A 16395-nucleotide genomic window follows, 5' to 3' on the forward strand; every position below is an offset into this window, starting at 1 on the left:
AAGCTGAAACGGTGTAAAAGCAAAGAAGCAATTACCTTTTTTTTGAAACAGTGAAAAAACCCTTCAGATTTCTTTTCAGTTAGCGAAAACAGGTACTAACGTAGGTTTCTCATAAAACCAAAGTGGTGGAAAGTGAACTTTCAAAAAGCGGGGGATACCTGTATTGACTCAACAGTACAAGTCGTCTCCCCGCGGAGACATAGTGACCCCCACCTGGTGAGAAGGTGCCTCTAGCCTCTGTTCACAACAACCAAAAGAATTTGAATTTCTAGTCACATTTTCCAGCTGCAACACTACCATGCATTCAACATTTATCACACCTTCTATTACACCTGAGATGCGTGATACACTTATGCAGCTGTGTAAGTGTTCAATTCTTTTGGTGCAAAGCAGGTAGGGCTCCGTGCTGACTGAGCCTGACAGCTTTCTTCAGGGAAGAGGGAAAGCAAGGCGAGCAGAGGCCCCACTACTCGGTGCTGAATTGTGTGCCCAGGGCCTGTTCAGCACAAGAAGCCCAGGCTGACAACAAGCCCCTGACGGGGCCACATAGATAGTGGTAGTTACCACACAGCCTCATCGGGAGCGCTGGCCACTCTGGAGCCCAAATCTTAGTCCAGGCAGCATCTCCTTGATCCTCCAGAGGCAGACCACATGCACAGAATTCAAAGAACTAAATTGGGTTTTGGTCTGCACTAACACATCTGAGGGGGTTTTGTTCTCTTCCCTGTTCAATCCCCTCACATCCTCAGAGTCAAAATTCAAGAGCCCAATGCACAGAGGGCTGTAAACCTAGAGCTGTACAGTATTCCATCCCCTGTTCGACTACCGTCTTACAACAGTATGCTGGAGAAGTTATTTAGCTCTTCTTGGGTCTCAGTCTTTCCATCTGTAAAATGGGAAACACTGTACCCCTCAACCCTCCTCGGCAATGTAATATTAATGTTTTACAGTCCTCTCTCAAAGCAGAGCAAGCTCTCTCCTGACTGCTTCAGCAAAGTGTCCAAGTCTGAAGTAATGAGCTTCATTAGTGACATTTCCCAACTCATGCGTGTCTGGTCCTTCACAGTTTACAGAGACGTTTTACTCACAGGATCTCATTTGATCCTCACAATCATGTGTTTCAAAGATAAGGCTCAGTTAGCTTGCTCCATTACACAGTCAATAGCAGGAACACGACAGGTCTTCTGAGTAACATCCTATCTGAGGTAGAGAGAATGGGTGATAGGGTGTGTGGAAATTTTAAGATCTTTTCAAAATAAGAGCAATAGTTAAAGACTCCCTATGCATGAGTCTAAGCCAGTGGTTCTCAACCTTCGCTATATATGAGAATTACCTACAAAACTTCTGAAAAACAAAGATGCTTCTGAACTCATGACTTACATATACCTAGGACACTCAAACAGCCTAGAAGCAGTGACTCCCCAGTGGCAATGAGCACATCTAGCACCCAGACCATGGTTTCTAAATACTACTCCCCCCACTAAAAGGAACAAGAGCCCCTTGGAGAAACACAGTCCCTCGGAGAATCTCCCTTGGAGATTCAGGTTTGGAGAAAGGAAAGTCCAAATGTGCATCTGAGGCATCTTGCTATAGCAAGGACATGCTCAAAGTCAAGTGGGACCACACCAAAAGGACAAAGGAGTTGGCTTGAAGGGACTTCTGGCCAAAACTGGGAACAATCTGAACAGCAAAAATATGACAACAGTAATGGATTATATATAATTCACTGAATAAAAAAGAGAATTCATTGAAACGTCAGAAGAATAAAAAGAATAGCATTTCTGTACAGAAAAATACAGGGTAATAAATACAAAAATGAATTTAAAGAATCCATCATTTTGCAATCCCCAGCACGTAATAATAAGGCAAAGACCATGAATGGATTCTAAAACGCTTGTGAACGTTTTTTAGAAACCAGATAATCACAAAGCATCACTCCACAGATTACAAAAGGAAAACACATACAGGTACACCACTGGAGGGATCTGGCAGTCACCACCTTAACCAAACGATCAAGCTTATCATCAACCATGGGTCACCCTGACATTGTGCCTCCCGAGGTCATGCAATAAGTACATATTATTTTCGTTGGGCTCTTGTCAAAAATGTTTAAGATTCATTCCTCAGGAATCTAATCGTGAGGAAATAATTGTGGGACACTATGCAAGACAAACGGCCTCTTCAATATGAACGTCATGAAAAAAAGAAAAGTGGGGGATCTGTTGTAAAATAAGACTTAAGAGAAATAATAATCAAATGTAATACGTGAACCTTCATTTGATCCTAGATCAAACATTAAGTTAAAAGTTCTAAGATTTTAGAAATTGGGAGAAATGAAGTATCAACTATTTGTAACATTAGGAAACTGTTAGTGTGATGAAGTCATTGTAGTTATACAGGTGAACGTCCTTATTAGGAGATGCATACATGATTTAGGGGTAAAACGTCACAATGTCTGTGACTAGCTTTCAAGTGCTTCACATAAAATCAATATGTATTTAGAGAGGAAGAGAACCGGAGCAAAACGTTTGCAATCCAGTTAAAGGGTCTGTGGATGTCATCAAACCTTTCTTTCAACTTTTCTATGGGTTGGACTTTTTTTTTTAATATAAAATAGAAGAAATAACAGAGATCCACTGGTCATAATTTAAATTGAATTAGCATCCTCAGGTTAGGGCTCAGGAATCTTTTCAAAAGCTCATTCGGGTGATTCAGACACACGGCCAGAGAAGATAACCACTGGTCTAAGTCTTGTTTCTGCTACTTCCTCTGTGCTGAGAAAAAAGTGAGGGGAAGAAATGCTAATTCTCTCATATAGAATTAGCTCAGCTGGCAGCCCAAGAGCAATTTCCCTGATAGTTCCACAAGCCAAGCCAATTATCTCAGACACAGTCTGAATGGCCTCTGAAGGTCTTAAGATTGGATTTCCTGTTGAGGAAGGAAGGTACTAGTCCTCCGTTACGGGGCCTTGGCTGCTGTAAGAAACCTCCAGCAGCACAAGCTTCAGGGCACTGAAAGAGCTAGAAGGACAGGAACAGGGAGCAAGCCTAGGAACTGTTCAGGGGCAATCTACCAGCTGAAGAATCCAGTGTTTCACCAGGAATTCAACTTAGCACTGAGCACAAAGGTTTCACCTGGGAGTGTATAAGGGGTGCAAATAATTTATTAACATTTAGTGACTGTCTCTTACATACCTGAGTCAGAAGTCATTACTAACACCCTCGGCTCTGCCACAAATGGGCATATGCCCCCAACAAAGCGATATGTTCAATGTCTATTCTAAAAACGCTGGTGTAAGTTTAACCCCAAACCAGACTGATTATGGGACAATTTAAACAACTGCAAGAAATTTTAAACTAAAGGGCAGAAAAGGTTAGGTTTCCAAACAGCTACTGGGAATTGTTTTTATTGAAGAGGAAAAAAACACTTTCACTAGAAAAGCTATTATATCCTTCTACATGATTATACTGCTCAGAAGGGAGATCAAGGTAGGGAGGCATACACAAGTTGTAAAGGGTAGAAAATGATGCAAACTTGGAAGACAGAACTCTTCCCAGGAGCAGGGAGATGCCTGCAGTCAGGTTTCCTGGGTACCTAGTGGGCAGGGAAGATCTGGAAGAGATCCATCTGGGACACAGAATTAGGGAATATTGCCCACAGCTACCATGATGTTGCCCTGCATCACAACCCCCACTCACTCCTTTGGTAGTGGAAGCCCCCCTCTTAGTTAATCCACAATCAGGCAGGCAGAACACTCCCCTGAAAAGCTAGTTTGGCTTCCTGAGCAGCCAGCCCTTCAGCAGCAAGGTTTGTAAGGTCTCAAGGATGGCACTGCTGTGGATCACCCTCAGTCCACCGCACAGGGCGATGCTCACCAACGCGCCACCAGTCACACCACTGGCAATTCCTATCCCCACAGCTATGGTCACCTTCTCTTTCCACGGTGGGCGCTGAGGTCTGGAATAGTTGTCCAGATTCACTTCCAGGCCCTCATCTACTAACTTCTGATCCTCAGTAAGGGACTGATGGAAATTCAGGTTCACCAAGTTAGGAGGAAGGACCCTCAGCCCGAAATAGAGCCTCTTGACAAGTCTCAAGTTTTTTAACAGCTGCACATCACACCGGTAGGTCCCAGAGTCATACTCCTGAGCGGACTGAAACTTTATAAAGTGGAAACTGGCTCGGAAGGGTTTGAAGACTTCATCATCAGTCGAGATGATACCCCGAGCAAGTCTCCAGGTGAATCGGAAAGCTTCCTGTCCAACCTCCAGGAGGTCTGAACTCAGACAGCTCAGCTTAAATTCCTGCCCTATGAGAGCGGTGAAATGGAGCATTCCACAGATCCAGTTGGTCAGACATTCCAAGCGCTGAGACTCACACTTCCTTCTCACTCCATCAGGGCCCACCTCACAGACGGTCTCCTCCTTATAGCCAAGGCCACAGGTGACAGTACAGGTTGTGGCATTGACAATAACTTTCCCCACAGCTTCTTGCAGTTTCTCAGGAATGGCCAGTGTTTTAGGTAAAGTCACCACCAAAGGTAGATAGAAGGCCAACACCAGGTTCCCAAGGATGAAACTAGTGGCCAAAGTCTTCATGTCTTAGTAGGCATTTCACCACCCTCAGCCAACACCCGACGTGTTCCAGCTAAATCCTCCACAACATAATTTAATTCCTTTGACATGAGAGAGCCTTCAAAGTCGAAAGATATGATGCATGCATTGTCAATAAAACAATACAACTTAATAAAAGTCCAGTCCTTATTAACAGGTGAGGCCACACGGCAGAAAAAATGTCACAAGGTTGTTGCTTTACTATCACTACTTGTTAACAACCACCTTACCAGTCTTCATTCTTTTCCCATCCTTTCAATGCGTTTAAATCCACCTCTTGGGAAACAAAGATGAGAAGACTTCAGAAGCTGAAGTGAATTTCCAAATTACCTCAATGCATAGTAAAGCTGTACCATTCCTCACCCTTTCCCCTCCCCTCCAAGTTGTAGGCTCTGAATTCAAAGGTTTCAAAATACCAGCTAAATCTGCCCAAATAAGAAATCAAATACCAAGTCTAAAAAAAAAAAGGGAGGATTAACTTGAATTAAGTTATTATTAACTTTAAATGCTCCTAAACCTTCTATAAAAAGGATTAAGAACTCTGGACTGAGAGGCAAGTGATTTACCCTTCTTGAATTTGTTTCCTCCTTTGTAAATTAAGACCTCCTTGCCTATTTCAGGAAGGTCACTTTGAGCATCAAAAGTGATAAACTGTACATGAAAACACTTTGTAAAGTGTGTAAGGAATTTTAAAAAGAAATGAAAATTCATGAAGGCAAGAGCCAAACGGGCTTTTAGAATCAATGCTTAGCAGCAAGACAGGCGATGTTAAATGCAGCTCCTCTCCCACTTCTAGGCACTCTTCCTTCCTAAGGGTACCGACGATATATTCTGGGGGAGAGGATACATAATTCTTCCTGACTCTCAGTCCAGTCCCCCCAACCCCACAGAACGAGAAAGGAGCTCATCATTCACTTGGGTCAAAGTTGCTATGCAACAGCTATGATGTCAAAAAAGATTCTCAGTCACATAACAGGGTTAATAAGTAGACACTCAGATTTGGAGATGATTAAAATCAAAGACTTAAATAGACTTTATGAAACATCTTATTCTTTAGGAGACAATAAGTATTCGATGGATTTCAAGGCTATTTAATCTAGGGAGAAAAAGTGCTAATGAAGAGGAATTTATCTGTACTTACACTTTAAGAAAGGTCCTTGGAAGGCAGGAACTTCCTGGCAAGGGTTTTTGTAAGCTCCACAACGTCTCCTAGCACTGAGGCCTCTACAGAGTAGTTATACACTTACTGAGCTAAGGAATTGGAAGAGAGGGCATTCCTACATGATCCTTTTTTCACTAACTTTTTGCTTGAATTGTTTATTTATATTCTTGTCCAAAGGCAGGTATCTGGACTACCTGGCCACTCCTTAGCCTTTCCAGCTGTTATTTCTACACGGAGAAGATCTAATATCAACAAAGTAAGCTGCATTTTCTGTTGTACAGAGTGAAGTGGCCGGTGACTTTCAGAAGTGATCAGTGTCTACAAACACACGCCTACACCTGTTCTTTAATAAACATCAGATTTTATTTACAAAGCATTAAAGCTTCAGCAAGAAGTACCCAAGGCTAAGTCTCATCTCGTACAAAACTACAGAACATTAGAAAACAAAACACTGGGGGGTGGGCAGGTGACAAAAGGGAAAAAGAATATGCATATATTGTACAAATCGAGAAAATCAAACTGAAATAGACAGAAGGTTTTAGGAGCTGAAAAAAATTCCAAAAGCATAAATAATTATTAGGAGCTGCTGCCAGAGACACTCTGACGTGGCTGAAGTTGACTTTCTCAGCAGCCGGTTTAGGAGGTGGACAGAGCTTGAACATCCCAACGCTCAGGCAGAGGACACCCAGCTACTCTGCATGTGGAAATAAGGCAGAAACCTCTTGTATCACACAGTTTGCATACTACTGCACTGTACAGTACAAAGAGAAACAAAACGGAAATAATGTCTGCAAAACAAAAACATGTCTAGTGACCCACCTACCAATCTCAACCACTGGTCTAATATGAAACAGGAAATGAAATTCACAAAATGAGCATCTGAGGAAAAAGCAGTGGCATCTAAAAATATAGACATTTTGCCACTGACTCAGGGAGAGCTCTTGCTTCAACTACTGAACATTTTGGTTCTAAAGGTGGAATGGAAGAGGCTCTTGTTGATGTGTTCTACTTTGATTTCTATGCTAAAATCCAAAAGGCAATCACCTCGTTTGGCTACCTATCGGAGCAACCACCAACTGACAGAGATTTCCCAACAAGCACAGTGTTTAACTCTCCTTTGAAAATACTGTGAAAATGATGATCCAGATTAAGCACTTCCAGTCAGCTCAAAGCTCTGCTCAAGAGAGGCTGGAGAGGCCCCTCCACACCTGGTTTCTTCACTCTGGATTTTCAGAGAATTTCAAACACCTAGTGTACACATCCATCCAATCTGCTACTTTTTATACAAAGAACAGCAAAAGCAAAAATTAAAAATTTTTTTTAAAAAGCTAAGCAACCTTTCACAGAAAGGAAGTGACTGGAAACATGTAGGAAGGAAAAGGGGTATGGATACAAGGAGGAGAAATGCAATGACTGATGGGAAGGACAGATGTCCACGAGCAATGATAAAAAAAAAAAGGTTCTTAGATTTTTTTATTTGAACTGTGTTGTCATTGCTTTGATTTTGGACGGTTTTATTTTAGTCCTTGCATAGATTCCCCCACCCCCAGTAAAAAAGAAGTCTGCTGAGAGACACCTCGGTTTGTTTCTGGCTCTGGAAGCCAGTACAGGTAAAGCAATATAAACTACTGATGATTCTTTGCTGGAGACAAATGACCTAGCTATCTTCAAAAACCATGATTAACGAGAATGAACCAATACTGGAGGGAAACATGCTATGAAAAGGATACAAAGAAAAACCTGACCCTCTTATAGCTCAACTTCTGGAGCAAAATGTTACAGTATATGAACAAAGAGGGGGCCTTTCTTATCTTTCTTTCCTTTTGGAAAATCTGAAATCTTTCCAGCATTCTTTTCTGCCCATCTTTGTAATACAATATGGAAATATAGGAGGTATCTGGTGAGTGGGTAAGTTTAAAAATGGAAGAAAGAATGTGCAACAGAAGTTTTTCTAGGATACAGGCAGCAAAATTTCAGATAAGAACAAGTCACTCAAGGACGTGCACTGTGGAGGGAAGGCAAGTAGGAGATAGGAAATGACAGGCCGAAATGGTGCTGGGTACAGTAAAGACAGACAAGCAAAACAGGAATCTCTTCTCCAGCAACATAACAAGCATTAAAGTTTAAATGAGTCAAAACTCCTGTTTGATGTCTTCACAAATCCTCATTCCTGAGAGCCTATTTGGACTTATGCTTGAAAGGGAAGGGGACATATATTCTTCTTCCTTAATTCAATTCTTCATTCAAACATAAAATTCACTCCTTCCACCTCCTGGGTGGAAGACAGAGGCCTTTGTTTTAAATTAAAGTCAATCTCAAATGACTGACCACAGTGTCCAGAGGCCACACGATGGCAAAGTAGGGAAGAACAAAGAACTTCAAGGGCCTTCATAACAGTTCTGAGATCGCTCCCCCTGCTAAAGAGATGAGACATAAAAAGATTTCTTTTAGCATCAACTTACACCAGTTACTTTCAAGAACACAAATACAGATGCTGGATGATGCATTACAAGCACACATGGGCTAAGAACTTCCCCCCTTTAAGTTAAAACCAACTCCAACTCCCAATTACTCTTTACTGAAGCAACAAATAATCCAAACCCCACCCCCCCTCCCTCAGTACTTTTCTCAGCACTGCCCCGAAGGGAGAAAAAAAGGCAAAATGATCAGACTTCTACACATTTTCCAAACTTCTAACCATTCTCCAAGGTGTTAACATACAATGCTTCACATTCCAAAAAGTGCAGTAAGTAGAGGAAAGGAAATTCTAGGGTACTACTGCCTCTTTCGATCTTTCATATACTAAACTAATTCGCCACTAAATGATTAACGGTGAGCAACAAACCCTTTTCCAAACACCCTTGTTCCTTAAATGATACTCTCAGCTCCTCAGAATCCCAAATATGGTGAAATTTTAATGAAAACTACTGTCGGCATTTCTATGCGCCAACAACTGATCAATAAATAAAATCCTAAATAGTAAAATCAAATGAACACTTCCCTGATTACTCCACAGAAGCTGTTCAATCTCTGAGGGACATCCTTAAATGGGTTGCTGTGAAATATTAACTAGGAAGTGTAAAAAGAGATCAAGGTGAAGAAAGTCCTCCCAGTGTCATCTGGAATGGGGAAGAACATTCCACTTGAAGGTAAAATGGTTAAAAATAATTGCCCAAGTTGTAAAAAAAAAAAAAAAAAAGTACCCATTTATAAACCTTGCTTTTAACCTGATTTTAAATAAGTTCAAGCACAGATGAAAACTGGCAATAAAAATAAATTCCAATTTGCCTGAGAAGAGACTGAAATTATGAGATACAAACTCTCCTGGATGCTACATGTTAAAAATCAAATTTAAACTTTATATAGTTCAGTAAGATAAAAAGTATATTTAAGCATCTGTTTTTCAGATCTTTCAACATAAAATGTAATAATTAACTTCTTGAATTGACTTTTTTTAAAATCGTGAGATAAAAGAATCTACTCCACAGGACTCAGTAACAGGCCTTTAACACTTTAAGGCTAGTTTCTCTGATTGTTTCCACAGGTACTCTGACCAATCTAGTTTAACAGTTTAAAAAAAGACAACATTGACATTTTAAGCCTAACTCATGAGAGGAAAAAGTGGCTTGCATTAATAATGGGCACTCAAGATGACTAATGAGCTACATTATTATACTGATTATCTGAGGTCAGTTAATGTTTTTTCTTTATCGCTCTCTTTCCTGTGAACAGACCAAAAACAAAGCTTGTTGAGGCATCAGGCAACAAACCAATACCAGAGCAAGCAAGTCTGTGAGCAAGATAAGATACACGGCAACAGCAACAAAGCAGAAGATCTCCAGGCTACTTAAAAATCTGCCCCAAGTATTATTTAACCGCAACATGATAGAAATCTCCAGTAATATAAAATTAAGAAAAATTCAGCTCATGGTAAACAGCTGTTATTGGTACCTCCCCAAAGCAGCCAAGCCAGGGTGGCTTGAGAAAACACTTAATTTTCAAACATTACCTTAGTCAGCTACTAAGACCACACAGAATGAGAATACCCAACTAGCCATCTAAAAATATGATTTTAGCAGGAATTCATAAATTAGTCTTTGAGAGACTGATCATTTTTCAAAAAGGGGGGGGAAGCCCCTACCAATCATTTAAAACAATCAGATTCAGCAAGTGAACAGAACACAGTTCAGAGGCCCAGGGTGGAGGGCCAGCACCGGGAGGGCAGTGGTGCAGCCAAAGGCAGGGGCGCAGGGCCTGTCGGCCCCCAGAAGTGGCACCTCTGCTCGGTTTGGCCTCAACAGACCATTCCCTTCATGCCCACCATCCCACAAGGCCTTTAGACCACATATGTGACAGACCACAACTTTGTCACACTTGCTACCGAGGGTGTTTACTGCCAAGGAGCCCTACTTCTAGGGCAATCTTTGAGCGGTCACAGGGCAACCGGGACACTGGTGGCTCTGCTCACATCTCAAGTTTCGACCCTGAGGACTGTCCTCTGCAGAGTATCTAATACAGTAACCAGGGGGAATCTGATAGATGGTGCTATGTCGATCTGGACTTTCTGAAAAGTCCTCAGCTCAGGGTTACCCTTAAGCTTCACTGATTGGTCCTCCCTCATCACAGAAAGTGTGTCTTCGTGGATATGAGTAAACTGGTACTGTTCAGTACTGATGAGCTGTTTCATAGGGAAGAATTTTCGACAGCCTCAGATTCCAGATGGCTAGATTACTTCTATTGGCGGTCTGTGTGTCTTCCAACTGTCGCCTGAAATGCATAATCTCCTGCTGCAACATGCAACAGACTACAGCAGCTTTGTCAGGCCTACCAGGGCTTACTGAACAGTTTCTTCAGTAACTGATGAATTGCAGATATTAACAAACAGTTGGCATTTAACTAAATTGAGCAGTAGCCTGCCCCTACAATCTGCCTTCAAATGATTTGGCTCTAATGCAAAAGCAGGGCATTCGCGGGGAGGTCCACAAAGCACTGAATCTATAAATACACCCATCAGACTGAACTAATCTTTGAAGATGGCTCAGCCTCAGCCACTGAGGATCAGGATTCATTTCTTAATATCTGGTGGAAAATCCACAGTGACAGCATGCTGCTTTTTATTGAAACTCTCCAAGGTGTGGAAGAACATGAGACATAAAGAGTTTTGATTACCTCAGAGGCCTGGGGGAGCTATGTGAAAATGAACAGCATGTGTCAGCCAGCCTCTGCCTGCTCTGGGCCCTCCAAGCTGAAAATGGTATTGGATGAAGCGCCACCCTCGCCCAAAGAAACCCACACAAAAGGTATGACAGGTTGTCCTGAAACTGAGACTTCTAATGGCGCGCTATATGATACTCAGTTTCAGCACTCTCCCCCAGGCTCACAGCCTTCATAAAGACCCAAACCACACTGCAGCTAGTGGCTAAAAGCCCTTCTGATGAAGTGTCAGGACTAAACCGCAATGCCTCTTTTGAGGTTTTTTAATGATCCTGCTCCTCAGCACACTCGGGAGTTTGATCAGGCCATTTCAGTTTTGGAGACTTCCATTCAGGAAAAGGCCAAGGAACCAAGGCAAGAGAAGAAGAAAATGGGAAGAAGGAAGTAGAGGTTACACGGGGAAGTATGCAATGCAGATAATCATGAGAAGTTGGTAAAATGTTTGCAGTAATCTAGACAGTTGTTTTGTCTGTTATCAGAAAGCGTATCATCACCCTGGCCTTGTTATGTAAAAGTCTCCTCTAGTCCTTTCAAAGGGTGAAGCCGTTAAAACAGCTGCCTGCATTTAAGGCTGACCAACTCAAGTCCCTGATAACAATAATGAAGAAAATAAAAATCCAGTCTGAAGCACCCTGCTGTTTCAAGACACAAGTTCTAGCCTGTCAGCCAAGTGAGTGGGAATACACTTCTAATAGGCCATTGATAATGATATCCAGTCTTGCTAGAAGGAGTTTTGAAATGCTGATATGTACAAACACTATGTATTTCACACATAGATCAAAATTTCAATGCAGTATTTTGAAAACTTCAGGGAATAAAAAGGCCCATTCCTTTACGGCTAAGTAAACTTTCTAACATCTCATTTAGATGTTTTTGAAGCATAGCTAAAAAATACCACTGCTGTTATACTCTAAGCTGTAAAATGTAACAGTACTTCATGGTACCTTTGACAAAAACCCAATTTGAGAAATGTCAAAAATATTTAGTAACTGTTAGTGACCATATCAGCTATAATTAAAAGTTGAAATCACTGTATTATAGAGAGAAAATTTTAGTTTTTAAAAACTCCAAATGGTTTATTTGCCACACACTTAGTATTAAAAAGCAAATGATTAATTACAGATAGAGTCTGAAATGCTGGGAAAGTATGTCTTAGAGTATTTCAATTAATTCAATATGTTTGCCTACATTTGAAATCACCCTGAAGCATTTCAGCTCTTGGGGCCAGGGAAATCTATTTGAATTTCAAATTGTTTCTTCTATAGTGGCATCCGCTTATGCAAGAAGTGGGTTATGGAAGGATGGTTTTTATTTACATTAGTCAATTACTGACATGCAATCTTTGCTGGCAATGCCCATATAACTCTTCCAGGCTATTTTTAAAAATATACAGACATGGCCCTAAGTGGACTGAATGTGGAGGTGGTAACTGATTATCAGTGGAGTACCATAAATATTGTCGCTGGGAAAAAAAATGCTAGTGCTCCAATGGTATGGTGTTGGACTATGAAAGTCTAAATCTAGTGAACTTGAGGGGGAATACTCAAAATGATGACTAATTGAGTCTGTTTCAGCTTCTCTGCAGAAGAGAATTCATGTTCACAATGATTAACCGGCTTAAGGAACTCTGTTTTGCATATCATCACATTTGGATTAACACAATTAAAATTTTAAAGTGGTGGGAAAAAAACCCTAAACACAAACACTGATATTTTGTTAGTCCTGCCTCTGAATCTACTGACCTAGCCACAGAAAACTGAGAGTAATGTATTAACTAAAGCAGTGCCTAAATATAAAACAAAACAAAAAGTTTCCAAAACCCAACAATATCTGAGCAGAAATGAACTTGAGTTTGCTTACTATTTTCCAAACAAAAGACCATTTAGCCTAGATTCACAAGTATTTGACTGGAAATTGAAACTGTTCTCTATCCTCCAATAAAAATCCCTCAGTTACATAGAAGTGAGAAAACAGTAAGTTTCAAGAGGCTTAGGTGTTAAGAAGCTACAAAGTTTGTCTTTTTGGTAATCTCCTGTTTGAAAAAAACAAAACACCTCATCTTCTTCCTTAACATGATGGTACTACGAACAACTCCATCACTGCTTCTAGACTACTGAAAGAGAGAAAAACACCACCTCTGGGATTTGAACAATTTGAAGAGAGAGAAAAAAGATGCTACAGTTAAATAGTCAAGGGCTGTATAAAGAAGCTCATATTTCTGGTTATCTGTTTGGATCTTTCATTTGAGACAAAACAAAAAACCTAGGAGCAAACACAGATTAAAAAAATGAATTAAACCAGGGGTTCTTACCCTTTTTCAGGTCACAGATTCCTATAGGAATCCAGTGAAATGTACAGGCATCTTCCCCCCCAAAATATTCATAAAATATTTTGCATAAGACCAAGGGAATGGAGATCCCCCTGAAACCTGGTTAAAGACCCAAGGTTAAGAGCCACTGAATTAAGCCAAATCTGGTTTAGCCTGCCCTCGGCAGTAGTTTAAAACTCAGAGAATATCTGCCACTGGGGAAAAGGAGGGAAGGAAGGAAAAAATGCTGCAGTTAAACGGAGTCAGGGGCTGTACAAAGCAAGGCCACGAAGCAAGCCAGACAGTGCTCCCAATGTGTCCTTACCTGTCAAGGGCTGGCTGAGCTCCGCCTGCACTTTACCCTTCGCTGATCCTTCCAGAGGTAAACCTCTGTCCCCTTTGTAGAGTTTCGGTTTAAATGGAGAATCTTTCTCTTTACCTTTTGATCCTTTAGGCCGGCCTGCTTGCTTCTTCTTGGATTTGCCATCCCCCTTCACACCCAGTAGTGGATGGACTTCTGTAAAAGGACAGATAGGCAAAGAAAGAAATCCACACATCACCCCAACTGAGCATGTGCCATGCCACCTATCCATGAGCAAAGAATTCTGCTCTTGCATCTCAGGTCCACTAATACAAGAAGAAAAGTTTGTTTTGTTTATTAATTATAAACTATAGAAGAGTGGCTATTAAATGAGAAATAGTTCCTTGGCCACATGGCCTATGTGATTCATACGAAGCCACAGCAGCTCTAAATGGAAAAGGTAGCTCAAAGACACACTGATACTTTATCACACAAGCCACAACAGGAATGCACATGTGCACACTGGCATGTGAATGCAGAAAGGGAATGGGCTTTGGTACGTGACAGACCAGGGTAAGAATCCAGACTCAACCATGTAATTAAAAAGGCTTCTAGAGTCAGACTGTAGAAGTAGGTAGGAAGAATTAAGGTTGTCCAAGTCTGACTAGTACTTTACTACCTAATGAGAACCTTGGGGGAGAGGTAGGGTATTTAAACAAACTGAGCCAGATGTCAGAAGACTTAAAGTATGTCATCTTAGGCAAAGTACTGAGGGCAGAATCTCCCCATTTTAAAAGGGAAGTGAAGCAGATGAAATTATTACAAAGTTGTAAAGCACTATAAAAAAAGACTCATGGGAAAATTCCTTTAAGGGAAAATCACCCACACAGGAAATTACCAGATTGTGCTGGAGAGTGGCATCTGTCGGGCAAGGGAGAGAAAATGTGGCTCTTACCATCATTTGGTACTCCTTGCAGTTCAATATTGGTTGTTTTGGGTTTCTTCTTAGGTGGCTGGGACCCATCTGTTGAAGACTGCCTCTTCTTCTCTGAACTAGCCCCTTCGTCCATCAAGGAGGTTTGGACTGCATCCGGTGGGGGGCCATAAGGATTTTCTTCTGGGTCTTCTACCTCAGGGGCAATGGGTAAATATAATAGAGCCTTTGAATCTTCCAGCTCTTCATCACTATTTGGAACAGGATCAGAAAAGGGATAGGGAAAAAGAGGAGAAAGTTGCTTAAACCATGAACCCTTCCTCTAGGGCAGAATCATCTAACCATAAGCAACAGGTATGGATCTAAAATTTCAAGAAAGCCAAGACAAATAAAAAGAAATCAGACAGGGGCTTCCCTGGTAGCACAGTGGTTAAGAATCCGCCTACCAATGCAGGGCACACAGGTTTGAGCACTGGTCCGGGAAGATCCCACATGCCGCAGAGCAACTAAGCCCATGCGCCACAACTACTGAGCCTGCGCTCTAAAGCCCGTGAGCCACAACTACTGAAGCCCACGTGCCACAACTACTGAAGCCCATGCACCTAGAGCCCGTGCTCCGCAACAAGAGAAGCCACCGCAGTGAGAAGCCCGCGCACCACAACAAAGAGTAGCCCCCGCTCGCCGCCACTAGAGAAAGCCCGTGCGCAGCAATGAAGACCCAACGCAGCCAAAAATAAAGAAAGAAATAAACTTTTTAAAAAGGAAATCAGACAACACGATTAATAAAATCAGTAGTAAAAATAAACGGCATAAACAAATTATTTCACTTTCTTAAGATTTTTCTATCAAGGGAGAAGGGAAGGGATTTCTTGCACACCAAAGGAGTTATCTCTTTGAGGTCAAAGGCAGATGGGCCTGAAGGAAGAGCCGGGGAACTGAGCAGCACAACCAGAGACTGAGGAGGAGGAGCACCCCAGGCCCAGCCTTCAGCGGCAGCTCACCTGCTACAGAAGGCGGCAATAGGGTCCACACTGGTGACATCCACTTCCTCATCCTCTGCAGCATCAGCCCCTGCAGGACAAAAACATAGCAGAGGTGTGAGAAGAAGTAGAAGACTGCTCTTTACATATAGCTTATGGTTTTCATAAACTGAAATCCAGGAGAAACAAAGGAGGAAAACCAAACAGTTTGTTTTACTTAGTCGTTCTGCAAATATTTACTGAATTTCCACCACACGCTAGGCACTGGGAATAGAGCGATGCCCCAGAAAGTTGGGAACGGTTCTTCAGTAAAAATTTTAGAAGTCTAACTGAGGAGACACATACACACAGATAATTTCAGTTCCATACAGTAAGTGCTACAGTAAAGGTATGTGCAATGTGCCAAGGAGATGGGAAGGAGAAAGAACTTCTGCGGAAGTTTGGGAAGGCGTCGTACAACACAGTCCAATAACACTAATACAATCCAGAATATACTGCAGCCCTGACGGTCTTTCTAAGGCACAGGAGGCATGTAAGTTATCTAATATCACAAAAGTGAGGACCAGCACTTTCAAGCTGAAGAGAACTAATTTCAATCCCAATTCCCCGATTCCTGACACCATCAAGTGGCCCAGCAGTCAATGACCCGTGGCATTAATTACTCAAGCTGACAGTGCCAACTGGGCACATTAAGCATTCATACACACAAACCCCTGCCAGACGCAAAGCCCTGTGTTTAGACAACGATGGGGCTATAAAGTGAAATCTTTACTCTCAAGTAACTTCCTATCTAGAAGTTCAGAAGCCAAGAGATAAAAATAACAATGATCATGATCATAATCATAGTAGAAGAGAACATCTGAATGCTCATTATGGCCTAGAC

At 41.7% G+C, this 16395-nt stretch overlaps 2 protein-coding genes across 3 annotated transcripts in view; both read right to left on the reverse strand.

Moving 5' to 3' along the window:
* Window positions 1-1755: 1755 nt before the first annotated feature.
* TMEM81 (transmembrane protein 81) lies at window positions 1756-5996 on the reverse strand. The gene has a single exon (XM_022593666.2). The coding sequence runs from the start codon at window positions 4596-4598 to the stop codon at window positions 3768-3770; it is 831 nt and encodes a 276-aa protein (XP_022449374.1). The 5' UTR covers window positions 4599-5996; the 3' UTR covers window positions 1756-3767.
* A 120-nt stretch (window positions 5997-6116) lies between these two features.
* The window catches only part of RBBP5 (RB binding protein 5, histone lysine methyltransferase complex subunit), a 35809-nt gene continuing 25530 nt past the window's right edge, over window positions 6117-16395 (reverse strand). Inside the window, exons 11-14 of one of the 2 annotated variants that reach the window (XM_022593664.2) lie at window positions 15534-15603; window positions 14554-14783; window positions 13737-13814; window positions 6117-8192 (exon numbers count right to left, since the gene is read on the reverse strand). In XM_022593664.2, coding sequence (XP_022449372.1) covers window positions 8164-8192; window positions 13737-13814; window positions 14554-14783; window positions 15534-15603 — 407 coding nt within the window. In that variant the 3' untranslated portion in view covers window positions 6117-8163. Of the gene's footprint in view, window positions 8193-13622; window positions 13815-14553; window positions 14784-15533; window positions 15604-16395 lie in introns of both variants that reach the window. The other variant, XM_022593663.2, reaches the window with a different exon arrangement.

This window comes from Delphinapterus leucas, chromosome 1 (genome assembly GCF_059928025.1).
Source record: "Delphinapterus leucas isolate spDelLeu-1000000601 "Yukka" chromosome 1, BTC_Dleu_Yukka2, whole genome shotgun sequence".
Lineage (NCBI taxonomy): Eukaryota > Metazoa > Chordata > Mammalia > Artiodactyla > Monodontidae > Delphinapterus > Delphinapterus leucas.